Raw genomic sequence first — 25,025 nt, 5'->3', positions numbered from 1 at the left:
ATGTTTCCCTCACCAGAACAGTAGTAGGTAGTAGCGAATGCCTAGATTTTGGGGCTGCCAACTATATCGACAACTTTACAGGGGTTCCTATTGGCGTAGTGCAAGTACCCGCTGTCAAACACATCGTCTATTGCCTCGTTTAAATCCGGTTTCTTCCTGTAGCGGAATCGAGTGAAAATTCGTCATCGGCTATCCAATTGCGATGCGGTTGGTCATTCTGTCACTGGCATTCCTGGTCGGTGTAGAAACAAGACCACAATCGTTCGCCACGACAAAGCGCGGAGAGTGCATGCCTTCCTCCGCGGACCTCAATCACTACGTTTGCTTTTCGGATCGTCCGGTGGACGCTCTGGTGTATCAGTGTGCAGACTCGGAAGCCCTTTGTCCAGATTGGGCCAAGGCTGGCGAATGCCAGAAGAACCCGGGCTACATGCAGCTGGAATGTCGGCATAGTTGCGACACCTGTGTCCCTCTGCATGTTGGTATGACACAGATTGCGCCTCTTCAGGAAGCGCCAACGCAGCAACAAGTTCACGATCGGCTGGTACAGACGCAACAGCACGTACACAACAAGGCGAAAGAGAACTTCAACGTATTACATAACTGTCTTAACTACCACGAACTGTGCACATTCTGGGCAGTCGCGGGTGAGTGCGACAACAGTCCTGATTTTATGCTGCGGACCTGTCGGCCCGCGTGTTACATATGTTAGCATTCTTTCGCCATTGTCACGCTGCACATTGAAGAGTGCGTTTTTAACATCTTGCATTATAAAGGCACGGGATAAAAAGGAAACTCTAGAACATAGATTTTCGATTGCATCGAACAGTCACTTATCGCCGTTGACGTATGATTTTTTTCAAGGAGCTTTCTCGTGATCGATTCTTTTTTTTTCCTTCACCACTTCCGGTTTTTCTAACTTGAAATGCACCTGCACCGCCAACCGTCATCCCGGCAGGGGACAACAGGGCCTCCAGCAAAATTTCGGGCTCGGGAGCGTCCGATGCTTCACGCATATCCAGTAGGTACGGCGGCCAGGAGCCGCCGGGCTTCGAAATCCCAAGATGGCCCTTGAAACGGTCTATGTTGCCACCGAACTCTTTCAAAATGCGCTCGGTATCCGAACTGGATGCATCCAGCATAATTTCGCCTACAGGAAACACTGTAGGAGTTGTTCTTGGACGGATAAATGGTATACTGTAAGTATACAGTTGAAGCGACTGTGCTGTTGGCCTCCACGTGAGCTTGTGCACAAGACGTGTCGGGTAACTCGTGAAGACCAACTGGATAAAAGCGGCAAACACGGTACCGACTAAGGGTATCATCGGATCAATGTGAATATCTGCAACGGGAGACGCGTTGATGGCGGGCACAAAATCGAAACCGTACCAGATCCAATAGATCGTGTGTAGAGAGGAAAAGAATAAACCGGAACGGGGCAGTCCATCGCGGCCTGGGCCGCGTTGGAACAAGACTACTTCTGGTTCGTCACTGCGTTGATCGGCTTGTAAACCCAGCTTTTCTTCAACAGACGCTCCCGAAAATCCAGATGTCTGTGTCGATAGAACCCCCTTCAGCCTTTTAGAGCGACATGGCTTCACCACGCTGCCGACCATGTTTTGCCTCACAGCAGATTTTGCGACGACCAAAAGAATTGACGCATGATGATTGCAAAACATTGTACTGGCTAGTCACTATGAAAGCTGTTAACAGTAAAAGTCTCGCTACCAAGGAAAAGTAACCGTCAATACCAAGGCAGATATCGGTGCCGACCCTTTGATGAGAAACGTATTATGAATTACAAGGGAGCGCGTAAAAAAATGTGCGGAGTGGGATTTGAACCCACGCCAATGAAGAATGGTGCCTAAAACCACCGCCTTAGACCACTCGGCCATCCGCACGGAGAAAATTTCCACCCGGAAACCTCTAAAAATCGTAGAACCTTTGAGTATAATAAGCTATCTTGGTTGGTCAACCGTGACTTTGTGTTTTGCAAATCCACAAACAATACCAGCTGCAGATAGATCGTAAAAACTAAGGACACAACAGAGACGCCAATAGTCTGGAGTTTATTTCCACAAGATGTGCTTGCGAATAATTCGTCAGCAGATTTGGCAATGTCCAAACACGCCATTGTATTCCTTGGCGCACAAGTACAGAAGGCAACCAGTCGCGCATTTACAACGGTTGCAGGTTTTGTTGCTAGATATTATTAAATTTCAAATACTCCTCCCAGGCTGTACTGCTGTAGCCGATCATTGACTCCAACATTCTGTGGGCGAATAACAAGGAAAATCAGTATTGGCGTTGTCAAAAAGCACCGAAATCAAAATGCACTTACGTAAGTGGACCAAAGTTCCCGACGGATGGCATCAGCTTCCAAAAACATACCCTCTTCTCGTTTGTGAATACGCTCCTGTACCATCGAAGCCACTCGCTTTTCTACAATCGCATTTGGAAAAAAATGCGAATTTTGGCTTCGTCTGAAGTTTGGGCTCTCAAACTGGCGACGCATTTGAAAGAGCTCATGCGTAAACGACACTTTTTCCTTCATTTCAGAGATTTTTGAAATGGTCGGAGCCTTCCATTCATTTTCGTAACTTTTCAGGAACCGAGACCCAATTGACCATGTCCTCGTTGTATCGTTGACTCCGACTCCGTAAGTCATGTAGAGCTTGCAAGCTATGAACAGAGCTTTTTTGTCGTCGCCACGGAAGAGTGCCGCGGCCCTCGTGCGTACCAGGAACTCGATTCGTTGCGTCAGACGGTCTGCTTCGCTCCCATCTATAGTTAGAGATGTCGACGATTGCGAAGACGGATCGCATTGATATGCATGTGGAAATGCAGGGGAATGTTTCGAAGCAGTATTCGCAAGAAAGACGTGATTTGGGTCAGTCGTCCACTGGCGAAAGTCGTCGTGAACACGAACACCGTAGACTAATAACTCCAACCGAATTGCATTCACTTGATCGAATTGCCCCTGCATTCGCCCAAGCTCCCGTTGCATCAATGACGAATGTATTTGCGAAATCGTCAAAGGGCATACGAACGAGTCTGTATCCATCAAATTACCTACCTGAACCAAGGGATGCCCCCGGGGTCCGTACAAGGTTTCGGCCTTCCAGAGCCATTTGCGCGCCTGTCTCCGTAAATGGGCTCTAGGAGGTTCCTTTAGCCTTGTCCAGATTGGGGGATGATCGTATACTCGCACGTCGTAGTTGTCCCGGCTTCGACTTGGTTTAGCTGCTCAAAGTTACGGGCTTTCCGTGCTTGAAAACGTTGTTCGAGCAGACGACTCAGATCTTTGGAAGCGGTATCATTGATTGGTGCCCCTAGTTTATCTCGTCGGTCGTGGCGATAGTATGGGCTTATCTCGGGCAGATCCACCGAAAGGATTTGAAATGTCTCGCTGTAGAGGACAGGATTTTCGGTTTCGTTGGATTTCAACGGTCCCGTAAGTCCAGTTGCGGTACTTTCACTCCTTGAGCTGTACATTCCAGGCATTTGCACTAGTGGTCCTCGCCTCACGCGTGGTAAGTTGCGGAAATCGTATCCAGATTCCAATTGACAAACACTGGTACGATGTGAGGGTTGAGAAGCATATGAGGACTGGTGGCTTAGATTGACTAAGGCACAAACAAATGTACTCGTCGCTGTCAGGAGCACAAGGATTTCATGATGCTGGTCTGCGATAAACAGCTTTAGCATCTCGCCGCATTCTACCAGCTTTAGGAGTTTAATCTCAGTCTGCGTAAGTCACCTCATTTGACGTTGTGGCAAAGTCTGGCGTTGCATCTGACGATCTTGTCCTTGAAAAGTATGGCCTCGATACATGAAAGCTACCTGATGTTGAGATTGGATGGGTGCAAAGATACCATACTTTCCCTTATCGTACAATCTGGAATTCTACTTTAAAATCCCTTTCTATAAGTAGAAGTGACTTTTCCGGAAATTGAGTTCTTTTGCCTTAGTTGGTTACGTCTTATCCAAGTCGTTTCATAGTCGCGAGAATTTACAAAGAGAAACAGAGTGGAAATGCATCTACACATATCAGATGTATCAGTGTCAAGACGAAGAAAGAAAGGTGAAACTGTGAATGCTTTTCAGGCCGAACGCTGATCGCTCCCGTGCCCCCATCCCAAGTGAATGGAAAAACGATCACAGCAGTTAGTCTCCATATATTTACTGGGACAAAGGATAGCTGCCGGCATCGATTTCCTCTCGTTGCAGAGCGAGGGGTCCCAAGAAAAAATTCCACCTTCGGTTGCAATCGTCGACGGTCGACCACAAGTCCACAAGTGCTTGCGTCGCTAGTGGATCATTTGTCTGACACATTAGTGCTGCGAGAGCGATGATTTCGTGGAAGTCGCGCCTGTACGCCTTTTTGCTCAAACGTGTTTTGGGACCTCTTCTGGATACACTTTCTCTGGATAAATTACATCAGTCAATCGAAGTGTCCCTCCAAGACGGAAGGCTTGTGTTGAAAGATGTAGCCTTCAATTTGGATTACATTGAAAAGATTCTTGTGGATAAGGTAAACTGCACTCTTCGAATCAGAGAAGCTCGTATCGCTCGCTTGCAAATCGCGCTATCACTGGAAGAGCACATACAACCAGATGAAAGCTACTCGGACCATCACCAAACGCAACCAAGCACGTTTGTCTGGAGAATCATGGAGTTGACCTCATCAACTTCACCAAAAGTATCCCTGGTAGCTAATTTGGAGCTGGATGGGGTTGTAATAGAGCTAGAGCCGCAACCGGCGGCCCCTTTTTCAGCAAGACCTCCCCTGAAGACGCCAATTGCGTATGAACTTCCTGAGGATGACGCCGTACGTTTGAGCTCGACAGCAAGTTCCCAAATCTCCACCAAGAGTACACTTTCTGTATACATGGAATCGGTGTATTCCTCGTTGCGTTTGAGTGTTCGGCTGAACGACTTAGAAATAAGTTTGTGTAGTGGAATGGAGTCGGGTCGGGAAATTTGGCTGAGCTTGCATTGCCAGTCTGTATCGTATTATGACGCAGCGGCCTCGAACAGTGGTGATGCGTCAGACTACACAATGATACTTCACAAAGTGTTAGAGTTCAGTGTTGTCAGTCTCACCGTCGGTGAAACGCATTGTCAACCGAGCTCGGCAGAAAATTCAAATCATCAAGCGGAGAGAGCCATGTCAGCAACGAAAGTTGCACTTTTGGACGGCTCAAGTCAAGTTCGACTACGAGTTATGGAGTATCAAGTTGCCGATGCGAATCTCAATACAGAAATACTAAAAAATTTACAACAAGACATTCAAATAATGCTGAAGCAACGACTCAATTTACTGGCAAACAAAGTCTGTCTGGTTCATCTAAGCACTCTGGTTGACGTCCTGCGGAGCAATTCGAACAAGACTTCTTCTATATCTCGTGAGTCTACTGCTACGGAAACTCGCAGTATTGCCAGCGATAGCGAAGCAGACTTGCAGACACTGGACGGTATTATGAAGCAGTATAAGGAAGCGAGGTATTTAGCAGATCGTCGAGAGATACGAGGGGGTATGCTCCTCCCTGACAAGGAGGGAAACGACATTACCTTTGACGCCTTTTTCGACGCGAATGACAAAAGCTTCTATCGATATTCAACTGTCTTGCAGCAATCAACGATTTATGATGGCAAGGTACCTGAAAATGGAAATAATTGTGTACACACAAAGATTCATGTTAACCTGGATGAAGCAGGACTAAAGATCTCCTTCGGAACTCTATCGTCAAGTCACGTGGTGTCTCGACCAGCTTTCTTCGAAGAGTATATCCTTGCTACTTTTGCCGATATCAATGTCACTGCTTCCATGTCTGCATTAACTTCGGACATTGGTGTCAGCTTGACGCACATTGAAGTAGATGATTCACAAGCCGGCTTTGATCCACTATCTCAGAGTTCTCGCGTGGAAATTGGAAGCGTTTTGCGTTGTTCCTCTGCAGATTTTCAGGATACCGATCAGACAGATATACTTCTTGGTGCACCGTGCATTTCACTGAGTATGAAGATTGACCGTTCATCCACACTGCTTGAGGTTGCTGTTGAACCTTTGGAAATCACTTATCGGCACTCAACGGTTGCGCATCTTGTAACTCTACTACATAGCTTTTCCAGTGAAGATGAATTCTCGCAACAGCAAAATGAAGGAAAGAACCACATCGATGCAGGTGCCGAAGGGCGAAAGCGATCGAAGATTTGGTCTTGAGGTTTCTTGTCCAGCGATAACACTCATCGTTCCAATACTACAGAGAGTGAACTTGGATGCGCTTTTCGTTCGATGTGGGCAAAAATGTACAAACTACAAGGATGGTAAGCCGTCACTAAGGGTATTACTGGACAACGTATCAATCGAAGCCCGATCAAATTTATTTGGAGACGCTACTCCCGACCTTTCTCTTCTCTGTCATCATGCCATATTCTTTGCATTATCGACTGTCAGTGCCAACTCATTTGATGACGAAATGCGACGATTGGATCTTGTTGCGCTCGCAGGGCGCACCGAGGTCCTCCCGTGTATACCGATCTCCATTCGAATTTATCTGAAAGTAACTTCGTCAGTCTCTGAAAACGAGCCTTCTCTGGCTGAATCGTTGTTCCCTCAAACACCTTCTCTTTCTTCGTTCAAAGCCCGACAAGAAGACGAGGACGAAGAGCAACATATTACACAATTGCTTTCTTCGAACTTGAAAGGTGTTAATTTCTTGAATCGCAAAGATCTACGAGGACGAGATCCCCAAATAGAAATGATCGAAAACGCCGTTGAAAGTAGCAGGATTCTGGAGGTATCTATGCCCCAAATTATTGGCGACCTTACTAGCAGCGAGCTCTATTTTGTGGTGAAAATGCTGGAGTTTATCCGACCAGCGAGAAAGGTTGATACTGTGGACACTCTATTGAAACAGTCTGAATCAAACGGTGTTATTGATACTTCAAACTTGGCGAATGATATCGCAACTCTGGCTCTATCGATAGGAAGTTCTTCTTTGGCTCTCCACAATTTTATGTCGACGGATTCGACAGCTTCCTTTACGTTCTCTTTGCGTTTGTCTCAGACTCAAGTACATATGCTTCTGCAAGATCGTCAGTTTCAACAAGCTCGCTTTTTAATTCATGACTTATCTTTTTGTGAAAGTACGTGCTCATCGTCAAAAATTTGTCATTCACTGTCAGATCCGTCCAGCTAATCCAATTCCTATCCCTAAGTAGTTCCATCAAAGGTGCCCTCTTTGCAAACGTATACGTACACAATCGACGAACGATTGATGGCATTACGCGTTCGAAGCAGCTGCGCTCCACAATCTTTCGCGACACCCATTTTACATCGATCTGAACTATTTGTCCCGATATCTCGGTCAAGTCCGGTCATGCTTTTGGATTGGATGAACCCAAAGGGCGCCCGTGGTTCAGGTGGACTGCCTTACAGAAGTCTTCATTTGACTTTTTACGATATGACTTGTAGGTACGAATACAACACAACGTGGGTACAACGACTCTGTTCCTTATTGGGACAAACGCAAGGAAGAAAAGGAGCCAACCAAGTTGCCGGAGGTGAAAGCGAATCCAACGCTTCCAGCGGCAGTTTCCAGAAAAACAAAGGCTTATCCGCCTGTTCATTTCTCTTGCGGACTGCAACATCGATTATAGTTCCCCTGTTCAGTTCGAAACGCCTTCGCGTTTGATATGTCGTCTGGGGGATGTTCGCATTTCGAGCAACGTCCTGCTTCCTGCGGCACCTGTACAAGCTGTTAATCTGTCCGTGGGAGACGTATCGCTCTATCTTTGCAACCGCCGTTTTCCCTATGATTTCGAAAATAGCAGGATTGTTGGGGCAGAAGATCTTATGAAGAACCCACGGACTCTTTCGGCGAAAGATAAGCGGGACTTCATACCGTCATCATCCGAAAGTGTTCTTCAAGCGATGAATTGCAGAACTTTGGTAATTCTCGATACGTTCGATGCAGTATTAAGACTTGCGCATCACCGATCGTTGACATCATCGGAGCCTTCCGTCCAAGTCAGCTTTACTGTTGGTGAGCTCGGCGTTTTTGCGTGTAAGGACTCCTTTAAGCATCTTCTTGCTACTATTGGAGAGCCTTTCCGAGAGCTGACAGCACTAAATGATCGAGCACTGCAAGATTTGAAGGCAAAGGTGGATCCGTTCGTAACAAAGACTCTAGTAGACGAGGCTTCAAACAAAGAGATTACGAATGAATCTTTACACAGACATACTGAAGCCTTGGCAAGTCTGAAGCTACGTAGCGCTTTGCAGCCCATGACAGGGACTGCTGCCGTCTTGGACCGCCAAGACGACTTTTTACTCGATGGATATGACTGGACAGCCATCGGTCCAGATGAACCGGGCTCTGTTGGCGTTATTCCGCCGGGTGACGAGCAATCAGCGCGTTGGTTAGGGAAGTCAAGAGAAATCTCACAGTCTTCGGACGATCAAAATGATGATGACCCCCCTCTTTCGGGCTCGCCCTCTTCACCTCTTGGCATCGGAAAAGAACTCAGCCAAGGACTGACGATTATCACGCATCACTTCCCTCTCCAACCTCTTTCTGATCCGCTTTCCGCTGGCGACATGGGCATACAGAAATACGCCGGGGCGGATGCCTTTCCATTGATCGAGACCCGGTTGGTCTTGCATGATATGAGAGTCAAAGTCCGTTTATTCGATGGCTTTGATTGGCCTGAACTTATTGACAGGGAGAAGCTCCCATTCTGCAAATCTGGCGATTTTGTGATCGATGAACAGACACCCTCCACTAACAGTAAAAAAGCTAAAACAAAAGCCACGGCGGCATTCGTTAGCACCTCAAGATCCAATCAACATCGACATGAAAAAAATCGAAAAGCGAAACTTCTTGGTGATTTGCTAGACGGAAATGCGATCGATGCCGGTACCTTTATAAATGTCCCACTTCCAGAAGAGCGCGGTCTGGCGCTGAAGGAGCAATCCGAGCTGCGTTCTCTTTCGCGAAGGACAGGCAAGTATATCCAGTTCTCGGCCTCGGGCGTTCGCTTACGCCTGGATTTGCTCGAGAAGTCAAGCAACCATCGACTAGTATCTTGCATGAATATTCGAGCCCATGACTTTTTCCTTGCCGAAACCGTAAGTGGTAGCAATCCGAAGAAGATGGCTGGCGAGTGGCTCAACGAAGCGGACCACCCACGCGATACGCAGGAAGGGCTTTTCATGATGAAGGTAAGCGTTCGTAATGATACATGTTTCGACGACGAGCCCACGTCTCACAACAATCTTTTCTTCAAAGATGGTCACTTGGCATCCAGAAAGGAGAGTGACGAGCGACGGTGCGATTGCCAGCGACATTTGCGAAGCTGCCGTCACAATTCTCCCCTTACGGTGCAACTTGGACCAACGCGCGATAAGGTTTGCCCGTCAATTCTTTCGGACAGAGTTGAGCGTGGACGACGAGATTCATAGAGACTTGCCATCCGGATTGCATCAGATTCCACCATCGCTTTTTCGATTGTTTCGAGTTAGGCCATTCAAGGTAAAAGTTGATTACACTCCTCAGAAAGTCGATCGAAAAGCTCTGAAAGACGGAGCGTTCGTCGAACTTGTCAATTTGAGCCCCATCGATGCACTGATATTGACTCTAAAAAAGGTCGAAATAGAAGGAAAGACAGGCTTTGGCGAAGTCCTTCCCATCCTGATCCAAAGCTGGATTCAAGAAATATGTAGTACACAGCTCCTCAAGTTTGTCACGAACATGAGACCCTTGGAACCCATTACGCAGGTTGGAGAGACAGCTGTGGATATGATTGTTTTACCTTGGGAAGCCTTTCGGAACGGTGATAGTGTGCAAAAGGCAATCCGATCGGGAACAACAAGCTTTGCTTCGACGCTAGTGTATGAAGCTTTTACAGCAACATCGCGAGTTGCTGGGTACGTAGCGGATCAAGTAGGTCGCCTTGGACGAGAGGAGTTTGACCGGTCCAACCAGCCATCTCGTCCTCTTGAAGCACCCCGTCGTGCCACCGATGCGGCGCCACACGCTCTGCAGAGTGTCACTCGTGGGTTACAAGAAGCAAACTACAAGATTGTTATCATTCCGTACCGTGAGTACCAGAGAACCGGAGCCCGTGGTGCGATTAGGAGCGTAGTAAAGGGCATTCCGGTGGCGATTGGTGCCCCCACAAGTGCAGCAGCCGAAGCCATATCCTACGCCTTGCTCGGAGCTCGCAATCAGATTCGGCCTGATATCCGAAAAGAGGAAGAATCGAGCCAACGTGGTATGCATCTAGATCGTTAAAAGGTCTCAAAGTCTCCTGTCGCGTCAGTACGACTTGCTTCGAAACAGGTACTGAAGTCGAAGATGCGGAGCGTGTATACGAAAGCGCTTGTCCCTTCCACCTACAATCGGAAAATGGTGACTCTAGTGACGGGGTAGACGAGGCAGCAAACCCTGCTCTATAATTCCTTTAAGACATACAAACACGAGCTCGTACGGAAAGGCAGATTGATTTTCCGAATCGATCGCAGCATGTCGGTAGTATACCCCCTCATTTCCCAAGACCGCGGATCACGGTGGCAGTATTTTCTTTAAAGTTTTAGCCTGCGTTACGGAATCGACAATCCCGAGGCTTTTAGGACCTTAACAGCATCCTTATCCGCCTTGGTTGTGTTAACCTTTTTGGCCCACTTGACGAGTTGGTCGATTTCTTTTTCCGTGGGTGTTCCCGAACCCTCTTTCGCCACTAGCTGTGCCCTTTGTTCCTCGAGTGCCTTGAGCAACAATTGTCGTAACTCTTCCGCGTCTTTGCGCACAAAAATTTGAAAACTGGGACAGGTTGTCTTGTCACGTAGGTCTCGGATTTGCCCGACCTTGTCACCTTCAGTACAGACGTAGACTCCCGTAAACCCGTCGAGTGCGTCGAATCGTTTCGGTGGGCGGACGGGCAAGGTTGCCGGATCGGGCCACGTCATGGCGTACCACCAGCGGCACAACAATCGTTGTATGAGTAATCCCTTGTCACACTGTGTCCCGTAGAGTGCGGCGGAGGCCGATTCGTAGGTTTTATCGGCATTGCTACTGTTCGAAACGGTACTCGTACTTTTGTTCAGTTTCTTTTTCTTAACGGATGCCGTGGTTGCTGAAGCGACCTTTTTCTTCTTCGGAGTGGCGACCTTGGACTTGGGAACGGATCCGTTGGTGTGCTTGGAGGTCACCGTTGGCTTTCTTTTGGCGAGCGACGCCAGCGGGACATCGTCTTCACTGTCGTCGTCTTCGTCGGCGTAGGAGACTGTACGAGTGGAACTGCGTTTGCGACTGTTTAGGAGATTCGCGAGTGGCATGTCGTCGTCATCGTCGTCGTGCAGGCTTCCCTTCGCATGTTCACTCGATACAAGCACATCGTCTCGAAACTCGGCTTCGTCACTGCTACTCATAGTGATACCAACACTTTCCCCCCGAATCACGGCGCGTAAAGTAATAAAGTGTAACTTTGTTGTGTTTTTGTTCGTCGCACGGTATCCGTGTTTGTTGTGCCTATACAGCCCAGAGGATGTGACTCTGGGAGTGCCGTGCCAGTAGATGGGTCGACCCGGTTCCGGATCTGGACGGGGCGGGGGCGCCTCTAAGTCGATTCCTCGACTCTAGAAATTGGAGCGAGAGGATGTTCGCCCCCTTTCCAGTACTAGTAGTCGCACTAGTTGTAGTAGTTGTAATAGTAGCCAGAAAGGCTGGCTACCGAGTGCCCCGATACTCTAGGTAGTAATCCCTGCCTCTCCACCTCGCTACCTCTCGTCGACTTGCACGGCAGGCGTGAGATTGTGACCGGAGCCAAAGTCCCGAGAGTGCAGCGACTCGAAGCGCGCCGGACAGCCTGACGGATCGACGTCGGCTACCGTTTCGGTCCGTCTGCTTGCCGCTGATTTTTTCGAGAAATAGGCGTCCGTACTTTGAATAGACGTCGCATTCGGGAATGGCTCTTGACGGGGCTCGGCAAGGCGGAGCCCTTACTAGAGGAGTGTAGGTAACTAACTCTATAGGGGATCGGTAGTACCTCTACCTCTCTAGTAGAGAGAGTTCGTCGCACCCACCCCCTTCCCTGACATTGTATTCGGCTCTACCGGAACGATACCATTCAGCTTGGTCCAGCGAGCGCGTTGCTGACCATCAACAATCCACACTGTGTGTCAGACAAATCGCCGGAAACCACTCTTGTTTACAACAGTTAGACTAGTTACGGGGCACGGCAAAGTACAGGACAGTAAAAGTACGGCGTACACTCGACAACACTCATGAACGATTCGTACAATCGTTCTTCCGAACACCGTACCCTCGTGGGTGTCGACTCCTCGTCTGCCGTGCCACACGACGACGGGATAACCTTATCGGCCAAACCTCATGCATTTGCGGGTGCCGTCTTGTCGCCGAAGCACGCCCGCGAGCTCACGCCCTCCCTTTGTCTCGCGATCGCCTCCGCCCTCGCCGAACAATCCCACCGCAAGGCCCTGTTGCCCTACACGCTCTGGATCTCCGAAGCCTGGCGAGTGCTGGGTTGGGCCGAGCCGTCGGCGGCTCTCTTTTGGGAAATGGCAACCATGTACCACGCCTTGTATTTGGCCACCCGCGCGCACGCGGCGGATTATCCCGGTACGGCCACCCATATTCCGCCCATTCTGTCCTGCGGCAGCAACAGTAGTTTGGGCAGCGGGACCACGAATCCTACGGAACGACAGCTCGTGACGGCTCTGGAAAAGAAAAAAATATCCACCACTGCGTCCGCCAAGGAACTACCCGCGTGGCTCGTGGGCACCTTCTTGCTGCTGCATTGTGAGGAATTCGCCTACCAACGGAATCTTTCTGGACTGGACGATCGACGGTTCTACGGAGCGACCACCGGCCAATCCGACGCCAGTACGGAGCCCCTGCGGAACACTTCCAACGTGGACTTTGCCACTTTGTTCAAGCACCCGTCGCTTTCGCCGAGGTGAGTGGGGAACTTTGCTCCAGTCCTTGGGCCCGTTCGTGTCCTTTTTGTGCCCCTGTTTTTGTCGTTTCCCACTGTGTGCTAACCCTTCTTCCGGCACGGCGGGCCTTTTTTCTGGGACAAGAACTCGATTGCACGCCGGATGGAACAACGATAATTCACACTGCACGGCTTATTTGCTGCGACACTTGCGCAAGATTTTGTTACTAGCCGCCATTCCACAGAACCAAGACGCGGTCAACGCGTGCGTGCACTTGGCGGCCTTGCCGTCACCTCCACCAACTCTGTCCGCGGAACGACTCCGCCACAGCTCCACGAACGCTCGTCCCAAATACTCACCGGATGAACTTCGCCGACAGCACGACGAAGAACACGGTCAAGTCGGCTCGAACGTCAAACTGACCCTGGATGATTTGGAGCGCTTGCATTTATTGCTACAGCTACCACACGGCGGAGCTTTCGAAGATTCTCCTATTCAGATCGGAGAATTCCTCTGGACGAGTCTCAAGATGGCGTCTCCACCGCCAATGGCTACCATTCCTTTGGGGGATGTAGAGGAAGAAATTCGACAGCATTTAGAAATGGAACTTTTCATGGCCGGACGAGGTGACGGCAACAAACATGGCGTCTCGGCGGACGAAGAGGAAACCGCCCACAGTGCACTCGCGAAGCTTAGCTTGTCCGGAACAAAAGGTGGCGGTTCAGGCGATACGAGCGATCGCGCGACACAACCCGATAACGTTTACCAAAAAGAACTGAGCTACGTCCATCTACGCGGAAAGACGATTGTGCTAAAACCCAATCCACCGGAACCGGTATCGGGCGCATCGGTGACTTCGCACGAACCCCACGCCACAAGTAATTTTGCGTCACCGTCTCGTCTTCACGATTTGGTAATCTCCGAATGCTCGGATGCGCATTTTTATCTGCTGCAACCGTTTGAACACGCGACCATTGCCGCGTGTACCGGATGTACGATCGTCGTCGGTGCCGTTGCAGGATTGTTACACATTGTCGACTGCGAAAAGACCAGCATCACTTCCGCTGCTCGACGCCTTTTGGTCAGCAATTCAAGCGACGTTCAAATGTGCGTGTTCACTCCGAGTCCACCTTTGTTGGTGGGAGACAACCGCAGCTGTCAGTTTGCCCCTTACAACACCTACTACGATGGATTTCGCGAGGACCTGCTGGCTACAGGACTGGCGGCGGCAGTGGTCCCCGAACACCAATCTCCCTACCACGGTAGTGGTGGACGGAATTATACGGATACAGACGGTTCCTGGCCACCATTGCAATGCGCTAGCAATAAATGGAAGCATCCGGTTGAATTGGCTCGATTGGAAATGCCGCAAATACCGCCCACCCCGCCTGGGCCCAGCAATACTAGCATCGGTGGTGTCGCGTCCGCTGGGGCCGACGACAAAGCCATGGGCAAGTCCGGAACCGGTAACGACACGTCTGTCCATGCCCCTGTCCTCGTCCCGGCGTCTGAGTTCCACATTCTTTTTGTGCCCATCGAAAGTGATGCTTCCAAACAACGACGCTTGGAAGCGGATGAAAACGATCATTCATCCGAGCCCGGCCGACTAGAGAGCCAGTATTGCCGTCTACTGAGCGAGCTCTTGCAGACATCTCCCTTTCGGTTGCCTATGGAATACGAACGTCGAGTGCTAATGAAGGTTGACCGTATGAAGACTATACAGCAATCCGTCCAAAAGAATCTGACGACGGAGCAGCAAGCAAAATTTGAGGAGGAGTTGAATCGAGGGTTTCGCGATTGGCTTGTAACCAGCGGAAATCTCCGCCAAGTGCTCGACCTTGTACATCTCGAACGGAGAGGCGGGGTGTAGTTAATATAAAATCTTAGTTCTTTTTAATGAACAGTTTGTTAAAGAAGCACAACTCGTTTTCCTGATGAACACTCAAGGCCTAAACAGAGCCCTCTTCAGGGCTGCATTCGTTATCGTACGGACGGTGTAGTTCGGCCAAAGACAAATTCAGGGTGTCTACCAGCCCACTATCCGCGTACGATATATGGCTATGGTTCGAAAGGGATTGCTGACTCGGCGTCGTAATGAAGCTTAAATCCGGCGACACGCGCCCTGTGGATCTGGTTCTCGTCTGTTCCGAGGTCGCGGCTGTGTCTTGGTCCGCGTTTGGTGAAACCGGACACCGACTTCTGCAATTGGGACTTCCGGGATCGCTCACCACGGATTGAGTGGAGGATCGAACAGGAGTAATCCGCCGAGAGTTGCGCTTCTTGGGAGGATCAAGTGTTCTCGATCGACGACGTAGCGACTGCTTGTCATCAATTTGAACTTGCTGGAGACGCCGAATGCGGGAGGCTCGCCGTGAGGTGGGCGAGGGAGAGGACATAAGGCTATGATGATCGCTGGAGTCGGTCGACACGATGGTTTCGGTTTCGTGGATTCCTCGACGCATGTGCCGTTCGTCTCTCCAAACTGATTGCTTCGGCTCTAGTCGGGGAGATACCACCGGCACGGCTGCGCGCGAGTTTTCCTTACAATGCGAGTCGCAGTCACGCTTTGAGGCGTCCGTAAGAGAATTAGCTTTTGAGTATTCGGAACGGTAGTTTTCGACGCGATGAAAAGAATGGATCCCCGTCATGTGCAAATCTTCGGCAACGTTGCTCCGATTTTTGGACCTAATGTAGCTCGCTAGAAGGTTTGGCGCCGACCTGGTTCTGGTCAGCAGTGGTAAAGGCTTGTCATGTTTCGGATCGTCATCACTGTCGAGACAGTGTTCTTCCAAATCTTCTGCCGTTTCTTCCTCAATCGTGACGTGAAGAAGCGACGGGGATGAACAGACCGAATGGGGACCTCGACTACGTCGACGCCGACTTCTGCGTCGAGTTCCGACTGAGTTCTCTGGTGGCGGACTGAATTCCGCCGAGGATTCGAAGATGAGGAATCCCTTGTCGTCCACGTTTGTAGCTATTTCGCGGAGCAATGGCTTTTCCACAGAGGTAGTACCTTCGGACAAAAAGTCAATCGTTTCTTCCGCAGCGGAATATTCGATCGGTTCCGACGCCTGGAGATCGTGTAGCATGTTCCAGACATTCAAAAGCCCTTTACCATTGGTATCGTGCACATCAATCCAGTGGGAGTCATCGTCCGCCGTTTCATCCAGGCTCGGTTGCATTTGAATGGTGACAATCTCCGAGGGAGGACACGAGTTAAGCTGGGAGCTTCCGATCAAGTGACCTTCGTTGTTGTCGTCGTCCCCACCGTCGTCCTCGAGCACGTCGTAGCCTTTGACCGCCCGTGTCCGCTTCACACGGCGTTTGTGTGCGAATCCGAGAATTCCGGTTGCTGTAGAGGTTTGACAGCGTTTCCCGTTGACTTCCAACTTATAGATCGACTCAGAGGCCGTCGGGAGATTCCCCGTATCCACCGCGAATACTGGGAGGGCCTGCTTGGCATCGTGAAGCTCCGTGTCGTTGTCGAGCATCGAATGGAGCGAGTCGTGGTCGAGTATGGATTCATCGGGAGTAATTTTCGTCACCGGCAGCGACAAGGAGGCGTCGGCAACCGCCGATGCGTGGTCGAGCGAAATCCCTTGAACGGGAGCTTGCTCTTCGTCGGGCAATTCGTCCGATCGTACGTTGCGGGTGGACGCTTGGTGACTATAGGCGTCGTTGGGGGTTTCGCTGCGTACACTCCGCTGAAAGGGTAGAGGTCCGTCGTCGGCAAAGGAGGAGTGGACGGCTTCTTCGACTAGGTCCGAGATCGACTCCGTAACGTTGATGGGAAGAATGGGGCGCCGATCTTCCGTCCGTCTTGAGCCGGCACGGAGGCGGTCCCATACGGTGACTGCACCACGCGTTCGGGATCCCTGCGACGCGGATTGGTGCGACTTGGGCTGCGTACGCCAGTGGTCCAGGGTGGGGACGCCAAGGGGAGGATCAAGGAATTGCGTGAGGACCGTGACGGCGAGCCATATAATGAGTCCAGCCATAAAGAGGACGGCCCCGGTGGAGATCTGACAGGTCTGTTGTTTTTCGTAGTCGGTACAGGGGAACGCTGCAAAGATGAGAAAGACGGGCACCTGCGTGACTGCCGCCAGTGCCGACGCAATCGAAACGATCTGCCAAAGACGTTTCGTCGGCGGCACAGCGATACTTATGGCCCAGGCCACGACGAGGGCGACTCCGCCACACAGCATGGCGATCGACAGAAATACCCGACTGAAGATCCACCGACGATCATTGCCGACGCGGTAAAAGTCGTCGCTGCCGTCCCCCATAACGCCAATGGACGTTGCCGTCACTGCCTCTTGCGCATTCGAGTCCACCATCGACAGGATCTCCCCCGTTTTAGCGGTGACACGCACAAAGCTGGAGTGAAACCCGCCACTGACCTGCAACGCCATGGCTACCGTTGCGACGAACGCTACCACCAACGGAGTCCAGTGCTGACTGCTCGACATCCTGTAGTTTTAATTCCGACTTTCCAGCTTACTGCCAAGATAGACCCAGTTCGGCGCCACACCGTCGTCCTTGTGCAAAGATTCACTCGTCGGCTCTGCTTCACTCGCAGATCTCGGCGCACTTATGCGTCCTCAACGGCGTGTACACTTTGTTGGAACGTTTCCCTCACCAACGAGGTACGAATCCAAACCGTCTACCTCAAATTCAGCTGGAAAAGTGTCGTCGTGTCGTGTACTGTCTCGTGTGTGTGGCACATACTACTCACATACATACATAGACTCTCACACATCGAGAGATAGGATGGAGCGCTCCATTCGAATTGGACGAAAACACAAACCCCGAAAATTGCAAGCCTCCCGATTTTCGATGAGTGCCGCGTTCTCAACAGGCTCATACTTAAGGTATCAAAAACGTATATCCAAGAAAAGCGTTACGTTAATTAAAGACATTGTTCAGGATTTGGATGGCACACGAAAAAATTGTGAGGTGTCCCGCCAATGCAGCACCCCACACAACGGAACAGCAATGGTACCTAGGGATTACTCGGAAGAGAGTTAGGTAACGCCAACGTCCACACGAACCAAGCCACAACACGTTTGCAGCCCTTCCCACTCCGACGTGCGCACATACACCACGAGGCAAGAGGGTTTTCATTAATCCTGAACTCTAGCTTTACGAGTAACACCAACCCGGAACGAACACTCCCACTCCGAATTCCGTTTTTTTACGGAAAGATGGCACGCTGCGCAAAGGCGGGCAACACGAACGACGCACGGTGCACGTGTGGAGTGTAGTAACGCAGTAACTCTTGCGTCGTGGTGTCGGGTTGGCGCACCGGACTCTGACAGCTGCCACGTCCCTTGGTCGCCACGATAAAGCCTATCTGACCCGACGGGTACGTCGGAATGGTCGTGTACGCGTACTCGACCGTAGTGTACACTGACGCGATCGAATTGATCAAGGGACGGATTAAATCCAAATGCAGCCAGATGCACTCTCCTTGCGTACAAACGATACCGCCCTCGCGGAGAGATCCGTGCATGGCTTTGAAAAACGGCGTTTCGAACAACACCGACGCCGGGCCCACGGGATCGGAACTGTCGGTAACGATCACGTCAAAGGTGTCCTGGTTGGCTCGCATAAACTCCGATCCGTCCATCACGTGTACTTTCACTCGCGCGTCGTCAAACCCCTGCGCCAACGACGGCAGGAACTTTTTCGAAACCTCAATCACATCCTTGTCAATCTCGCATATCACAATCTCCTCCACCGACGGGTGGCGTGCGATTTCTGCCCCGTACCAAACAAATTCGCTCGTGAGAAAATCCGACCCAAACCTTACGCTGCCACTGCCTTGTGCCCGGCACGCACTCGAGCTTACCTCGCAGCACACCACCGTCACCACCACCGATCACTAGCACTTTTTTGGGATCCGGATGCGCGTACAGAGGAATATGGGCAATCATCTCTTGATACGCAAATTCGTCACGCTCCGTCACTTGGACAACACCATCCAAGACTAGAACGGTTCCGTGATGGGTCGATTCGAACACCAGTACGTCCTGGAACAGGGAACGGCCGTGGTACAGCACTTTCTTCACTTGCAGCGACATGGCCTGACCAGGCCAAAGAACGCCACGTTCGTGGAACCATCCGTCCACGATAAGATCCTGGCCACTGTGTGCGAGTAAAGTATTGATTCGTTTGATGAGTATACCATGCACAACTGGGTTTCAAGGCGGGAGAGACGACCGATCGACTGATCGATAATCCGGCGCGCACCCCGAACGGCACACCACTCATCGCCCTCTACTACTTACTTTATCGGGGTTTCGGAGGAATCTTCGTCAGCGCTCATGGTGAAATATGATTGATACGTGTGGACGTGCCAAGAGAGATAAAGAGGAGCTGCGTTGGTGTGCAAGTGGCAAGACAGGCCTGACCGGATACTCGCTCTTCCAGGAAAAATGGATTCACAGTGAACTGACTGTGATGGACCGACCGACCGGCCGACCGTGCGCGATGAGAAATTGTGTCGATAGTACAAACTCTTGTGAATTGGGTCTGTCGGACACCGGGAACAGTCTGTATGTCGACACCCCACCGCAACTATGGCCAGCGTTCGGAACCTCCGAAACGTTGTTTTCCTGTTTAACTTACATTAACAGTAAACCAATCTGAGATTCTCCCTATCAATTTTGGTTTCAGATCCATTTCTTGAAGTTTCCGATAATTCAGATTAGAACGGTTTGATTGGTCTATCCGGATGTTGACTCGATTCGCTCAGAACTACATGGTAGTTTCTGTGCCTGCAAAGAAATCGAAACTGCTTTTTTGTTTAAGATGTCTGTCTCTATTACTGAACAAAAATTTGAATCAGATTTCATTAAGAGATGTTTCGAACGGAGCCAAAACACATACATATTTTGGCCATCCAGGGTTGCCAAGAGGAGTAATTATGGTCATTAGCGAGGATGAAATAGACATTTGCAAGCATTTATGCAGTCATCAACTTGCGAATAAATTAGTGGCCTTCCTTGAACCTCCGTGTCAGCCCTTATCCCAACCTCGCCGCTCTGAAGCTGGACTGCACCGCCATAAATCACGAACAATCATCTAATACACAATCGTAACAGGGGAAGGATCATTGACTTTGTCGGATTCGTTAGTTGTGAAATCGGCTCACTGTTAATCGTTATGCGCAACCTTTTTTTCCTCAACAGACCGCCGCCCTTGAACGCACCACCGCGTTTGTCCAGCGAACGCACATGTTACCACAAGAAACCTTGCTTCCGCGAACGATATGACTAGTTACGACGCTGTGGGGGGCCCCGCAGCCTTGCCTTTTGCGGCCCCCGCCGACGGAACGTCCAAGCCCAAGACTGCCAAGGGAAAGTCCTCGAAGACCAAGAAACAGAAGCAGTATCGAGCCAAGAAACCGAAAGATATGCCTCGCCGTCCACTCAGCGCGTACAACATCTTTTTCAAAGAAGAGCGAGCTCGAATGCTCGCGAATGCCAGCGAAAAGGCAGCGTCAGCTGAAATCGAAGAAAACGAAGGAAATGAACCGGACGCCGCCCCGTCTACAAAAGGGAAAATCGGATTCGAGGCCATGGCAAAAACTATTGGTAAACGATGGAAGGAGCTTGAAGCAGAAAACCTCGAACGGTACAAGAAGCTCGCCAAGGAAGATATGGAGCGCTACCGAGTGGAAATGGACAAGTATCATCTGGAACTAGCAAAGAAGTCAAGAGTAGAGAGAGAAGAAGCAGCCAAGCTTGGTCCGATGATGGGTGCAACGAATGACCAGATGATTGGTGGGATGCAGGACAACCAGATGGCCATCGCACAGCAGATGCAAGATCCTTCCATGATGGGAGCCGCACAACTCGATCAGTTTCTGCGTGCGCAAATGATGGCTGCCGGCAACGGATCTCCGAACGCCCAGTTCTCCGGAGCGCAGATGGGAATGCCCCCCAATTTTGGGGGCTTCTACCCTGGCTTCCAAGGAGCCATGGGCGGAATGCCGCAGAGTTTCGGTGGCGGGGCAGATGGGGGCGGACAACAGCTCGGTCAGCAGCAGAACTTTTTTCCAAATCCCATGATGCAAGGCATGCCTTTTCAGCAGAACCAATTTATGGGTGGGCAGCAAGAAGCGCTCATGGGACAATTTGAACAACAGCAGCAGTTCTTGATGCAGCAGATGGGGAATCAACAGTTCGGGGGAGCTGGCGCTTTCCCGAACGCCAGTGGCGGTAATCAAGGGTACAATTTTGGAAACCAAGGCGGCGCTCAATTTGGACAATTCCAACAGGACGATCAAAACAAGTGAGCAAAGGTGACCACTTCGGAAAAGTGTCTACGTACAAGCCATCATCACCACAGGCACTCATGGACGCCGACCAACAAATATGTGTTAAATTAACTATTAGTTATCTATTTGGTTCTCAATTTAAATTCATGCTGGCTGTTGACAGATTAATTCTATAAAACCACAATCGACACAACATCAATGAGCGAGAGAGTAGGGGGTTTCCTGGTTTATATCGTTGTGTTTACTTATATTGCTTTGCTCTGTCGACTAATACAACGAGGGAGTACTGGACAGATGCTTCTTTCGTCGTTGCTGTCGACTGCGTTCGACTGTTTTCTCATGTTCGGTCTCTCACTGTTTGATTTGATCGTGGATAAACGCGGACGTGTTCCTTGGGATTAATAGGTCCCGCTTACAAGAGCGTCTATTTCATAATCATTCTTAAGCAAGTTTCCGAAGCATATAAATCTCTCAAAGGCCCTTCTAGTTATCTTTTCGATGATACTCAGAAACTCATTCGGTTGTTTATGTTTGTACGCTGTATTTATTTAAATTCCGGGGTTTTCATTTTGCCTGTACAGTCACAGTGGAAAAACCGTATTTTGCATCGAGTCCTGAACCCTACTAACAACAAGGCCACGTGCTCTCTAATTGTAAATCGACAGGGAAACAAATCATCACTTCACTATACTAAGAGAATTTGTCTCCATTTGCGGCCGGAGCAATGAATCCACGATGGCGATCAGCACGACGCTAATCGTTGTCTTTATAGCATATCTTGCACTTTTGATTGCGGTTTTGTACTTCTGCATCGTAGCCGATCCAGATGAGTCACCAGTAGCAATGTTTTTAGTCGAAGACCTGCCCCGCAGAAGTTGGTCAGCGTTACGGAAGGTTCTCGGTGGCAAGAACTTGAAGATTGTCGAGTGGCTTGTGGACCATATGTTAATTCTTATCTATTGCATGGTGGTATTTGGATCGTGGAGTATCATTTTTGCGTACGTGTATCCCTGGATCGATAGTCAGAGCTACGTGTCAAAATTCCACAAGGTCGTCGGATACGCCGTGTTCGCCTCCTGTGTTGGCAGTTGGCGTTACGCATCGTCAACTAGCCCAGGAATTATAACGGCAAAAACAATAAAATTTTATGATCACTTTCCCTTCGACGATCTCATGTTTGAAGCCAACAAGGTCTGTCCTACTCGAGGGATTCCTCGCCTGGCCCGGAGCAAGTTCGACAGATTCAAATATACTGAAAATGTGCCCCGTTTTGATCACTTCTGTGGCTGGATACACAATACCGTTGGCGAAGAAAATTATCGATTTTTTTTGCTCTTTTTGGTGGTTCACGTCGGAATGTGCGTTTATGGTTCTGTCGTTTTGGGCATGCTCTTCTATGGAGAAATCCTGGACAAGGACCTCCTGGAAGCGACATTTTTCAATCGGTACACTGGCGAAGAAATTCAAGCTGATAAGTGGATCATCTTTCAGTACTTGTTCAATCGCTTCTTTAGCGAGGCTGGCGTCTTTATGATCATGGCTGTTATGGGGATCGCTTTGGGTATGTTCCTTGGCTACCACATGTGGCTGACGAGCAACGGACTGACAACAAATGAGTCCTACAAATGGGGTCAGGTCAAGAAATGGTACAAAACTGAGCTGCGGAGGTACAAAGAGGCTGTGAAGAGCGGTGATATCGTTGATTCTGATGGCAGACGATGTCAACCATCTGTAACGGAAGAAGGAGTAATTTTTACCGCTACTCCTGGTCAGCGCGCAGTAGAGACGTCGTCATCAACACCAGTCGCAGAAACATTAAAAGATGTTGCTGTCGATCCTGGTCCCCCGCCCAAGAATTTGTATGATCGAGGTTTTGTGGAGAATTGGAAGGAAGTCATTTCCCCCCTGTCGATTCGCAGGCGCAAGTCCTTTGCTGTACAGAAATCAAAAGCGACCTAGCGCGAGTGGTTCTTTTGCTTAGATGGCCTTCGTAAAAACGTCAACAACAAATTCTACAGCTTCACATATCTAAACTTTAGGATTTCGAAACAAAATTAGCTCCATTGCCGTACCATCCAACGAGTTAGGAAAAGCGTCATTCTTTGCCACGCGTAATATTCCACCCATCCTTCTCACCAGTGTTTTCGCAATGTCCAGTCCAATGCCTGATCCTTCTATGGATCTAGTAGAGTCCGACCTTACTCCTCTATCGAAAATTTGATCTCTGGTTTCAGCTGGAATCCCAGGACCATTGTCTTCCACTAGGATTGTCACGCCTGCGTCACTGCCTTTTGAGTTCTGTACGAGGCGTATTCGAACTTCTGCAGACGGATTTGGTCCAAAACGAGATCCAGGTTTAGGCAAAAAGACGTATGTAAACGCGTTGTCGATCACGTTGATGAGTGCTTCTTGCAATGCCTGGGGACATATCGTTACACCAGGAAGATCCTCAGTGTCATCATGAGAAAACATAATCCCCCGGTCCTCTGCGATAGCACGAAAGGCGGCAAGCACAGGGTCAAGAACGTCACTCAAAAAAGACATTTCCAAATCCATCTCACTGAACAGAGAAGATGGCATCTCACCAGCGCCGTCGTCCTCCGTGTATGTAGATACATCGCTGCCATTCCCAGAAAAGGATGTCGTGGAATTGCTTGGGCCATTAGATCCAGATGCAGCAACTTTCTTCGTAGGCATGAATATTACTAGTTCTCCCGATGTCTTCGATTCGCGAGCAAACTCCAAGGTCTCACTTTCCCATGGTACCAGCGGCGTAGCCAAGCTCACGAGCGAATCCTGGGTTTTCGTGGGAGCTGCAGGATTCAGCACGAACGGCGTTCGCTCGCTGAGCGAATCTACGATCGTATCCACCGGTTTTAATCTGTCAGCTAGCCGATCGCTCTGCACAAGCAAATGTTCCGCCATTTCCAAAAGCTGAGGTGTCATACCTTCGTTTGATAGTAGTCCAAGGTCGGCTATCCTCCGTTGTAGCAGCTTTCCGTATGTTCGCATAGCCTGGAGCGGATTCTTGATTTGATGTAGACTATCGGATAAGGCGCGAGCCGCTCGATCATTTTGCATTTGCAATGCTGCTCTTTCCGTGTCCATCGAAAGCGCCAACGAAAGGCTCTTCCCGGCTCTACCGACTTGCTCTCGATCCTCTTTGGTCCAGGCGCTTCCCTTTCTGCGTTTTGAAATTGAAGGAGACACAAGGAGTACCCCGACCGTCCGGGATCCAGAGAATAACGGAACAGACAAAGCTGCTGCCCCCGAGGTAAGGTCACAGATAACCTCCTCAACGACGCCGACACTGGCTTCGGAACCACCAGATACCATAGGATAGCCCGGAAGCAGAGAAGTAGCATGAGCAAATCCAGGCAATGTCGTCAGAGTCCGAGGTAGTGCGGGAGCGACGCCCGACGCAGCCTCGTTGGCGATAAAAACTCTTTCTCGACTCGGGTGAGGGTAGTGAATTGCGGGAAGAAATTCTAGTTGACCCGTGTTGACATTCTCTTGAGGAAGATACAAAGCCATCGTTTTTATTTTGCTTACGCCAGGGCGATCAGCACACGGAATAGAATTTGCCAAAAGCTCCAGTTGTGACAGGGCTAGTTCCTGAAAGAGCTGAGACGGCATAACTGGAATCGGGCTCAATGGGAGGGTATGAATCGAGTCCTGTCGTTCATACATCTCTTTATTCGTTGCATTAACTGTGAGTTTGAGCCTCCGAGAAGAATGAATCGACCTGATGTTTTCCGTTACAACGCTCAATCCACG

The 25,025-nt window shown here is 49.9% G+C and overlaps 11 protein-coding genes across 11 annotated transcripts; 5 read left to right on the top strand and 6 right to left on the bottom strand.

Moving 5' to 3' along the window:
- The first annotated feature begins 6 nt into the window (after window positions 1-6).
- On the top strand, window positions 7-831 carry PHATRDRAFT_50343 (predicted protein). Its single transcript, XM_002185230.1, has one exon. It carries the CDS (start codon window positions 203-205, stop codon window positions 710-712), a length of 510 nt encoding a protein of 169 aa, XP_002185266.1. The 5' UTR covers window positions 7-202; the 3' UTR covers window positions 713-831.
- A 2-nt stretch (window positions 832-833) lies between these two features.
- On the bottom strand, window positions 834-1,616 carry PHATRDRAFT_41277 (predicted protein; the record flags this gene model as incomplete). Its single annotated transcript, XM_002185147.1, has 1 exon — window positions 834-1,616. The coding sequence occupies one exon, from the start codon at window positions 1,614-1,616 to the stop codon at window positions 834-836; it is 783 nt and encodes a 260-aa protein (XP_002185183.1).
- A 596-nt stretch (window positions 1,617-2,212) lies between these two features.
- On the bottom strand, window positions 2,213-3,688 carry PHATRDRAFT_50342 (predicted protein; the record flags this gene model as incomplete). Its single annotated transcript, XM_002185146.1, has 3 exons — window positions 3,279-3,688; window positions 2,342-3,243; window positions 2,213-2,272 (listed from the first exon to the last, which is right to left on the bottom strand). The coding sequence occupies exons 1-3, from the start codon at window positions 3,502-3,504 to the stop codon at window positions 2,213-2,215; spliced, it is 1,188 nt and encodes a 395-aa protein (XP_002185182.1). The 5' UTR covers window positions 3,505-3,688.
- Window positions 3,689-9,509: 5,821 nt separating this feature from the next.
- PHATRDRAFT_16669 (predicted protein) lies at window positions 9,510-10,301 on the top strand (the record flags this gene model as incomplete). Its single annotated transcript, XM_002185229.1, has 1 exon — window positions 9,510-10,301. A coding segment is annotated over one exon (792 nt), but the record flags the coding sequence as incomplete, so codon positions are not given.
- A 308-nt stretch (window positions 10,302-10,609) lies between these two features.
- PHATRDRAFT_50340 (predicted protein) lies at window positions 10,610-11,531 on the bottom strand (the record flags this gene model as incomplete). Its single annotated transcript, XM_002185145.1, has 1 exon — window positions 10,610-11,531. Exon 1 carries the CDS (start codon window positions 11,435-11,437, stop codon window positions 10,610-10,612), a length of 828 nt encoding a protein of 275 aa, XP_002185181.1. The 5' UTR covers window positions 11,438-11,531.
- A 761-nt stretch (window positions 11,532-12,292) lies between these two features.
- Window positions 12,293-14,834, top strand: PHATRDRAFT_50339 (predicted protein; the record flags this gene model as incomplete). The annotated part of the gene is made up of 2 exons (XM_002185228.1): window positions 12,293-12,984; window positions 13,109-14,834. The coding sequence occupies 2 exons, from the start codon at window positions 12,293-12,295 to the stop codon at window positions 14,832-14,834; spliced, it is 2,418 nt and encodes an 805-aa protein (XP_002185264.1).
- PHATRDRAFT_50338 (predicted protein) lies at window positions 14,833-17,433 on the bottom strand (the record flags this gene model as incomplete). Its single annotated transcript, XM_002185144.1, has 1 exon — window positions 14,833-17,433. The coding sequence occupies one exon, from the start codon at window positions 17,431-17,433 to the stop codon at window positions 14,914-14,916; it is 2,520 nt and encodes an 839-aa protein (XP_002185180.1). The 3' UTR covers window positions 14,833-14,913.
- Window positions 17,434-18,085: 652 nt separating this feature from the next.
- On the bottom strand, window positions 18,086-19,347 carry PHATRDRAFT_55177 (spermine/spermidine synthase). The gene is made up of 3 exons (XM_002185143.1): window positions 19,255-19,347; window positions 18,816-19,111; window positions 18,086-18,724 (listed from the first exon to the last, which is right to left on the bottom strand). Exons 1-3 carry the CDS (start codon window positions 19,290-19,292, stop codon window positions 18,159-18,161), a joined length of 900 nt encoding a protein of 299 aa, XP_002185179.1. The 5' UTR covers window positions 19,293-19,347; the 3' UTR covers window positions 18,086-18,158.
- A 696-nt stretch (window positions 19,348-20,043) lies between these two features.
- Window positions 20,044-21,378, top strand: PHATRDRAFT_50336 (predicted protein). The gene has a single exon (XM_002185227.1). The coding sequence runs from the start codon at window positions 20,238-20,240 to the stop codon at window positions 21,264-21,266; it is 1,029 nt and encodes a 342-aa protein (XP_002185263.1). The 5' UTR covers window positions 20,044-20,237; the 3' UTR covers window positions 21,267-21,378.
- An 899-nt stretch (window positions 21,379-22,277) lies between these two features.
- On the top strand, window positions 22,278-22,865 carry PHATRDRAFT_4634 (predicted protein; the record flags this gene model as incomplete). Its single annotated transcript, XM_002185226.1, has 1 exon — window positions 22,278-22,865. A coding segment is annotated over one exon (588 nt), but the record flags the coding sequence as incomplete, so codon positions are not given.
- A 515-nt stretch (window positions 22,866-23,380) lies between these two features.
- PHATRDRAFT_41268 (predicted protein) lies at window positions 23,381-24,884 on the bottom strand (the record flags this gene model as incomplete). Its single annotated transcript, XM_002185142.1, has 2 exons — window positions 23,381-23,422; window positions 23,451-24,884. 2 exons carry the CDS (start codon window positions 24,882-24,884, stop codon window positions 23,381-23,383), a joined length of 1,476 nt encoding a protein of 491 aa, XP_002185178.1.
- Window positions 24,885-25,025: the final 141 nt, after the last annotated feature.

This window comes from Phaeodactylum tricornutum, chromosome 28, assembly GCF_000150955.2.
Source record: "Phaeodactylum tricornutum CCAP 1055/1 chromosome 28, whole genome shotgun sequence".
Classification (NCBI taxonomy): Eukaryota; Bacillariophyta; class Bacillariophyceae; order Surirellales; family Neidiaceae; genus Phaeodactylum; species Phaeodactylum tricornutum.
This window is presented reverse-complemented; position numbering and strand designations above follow the sequence as displayed.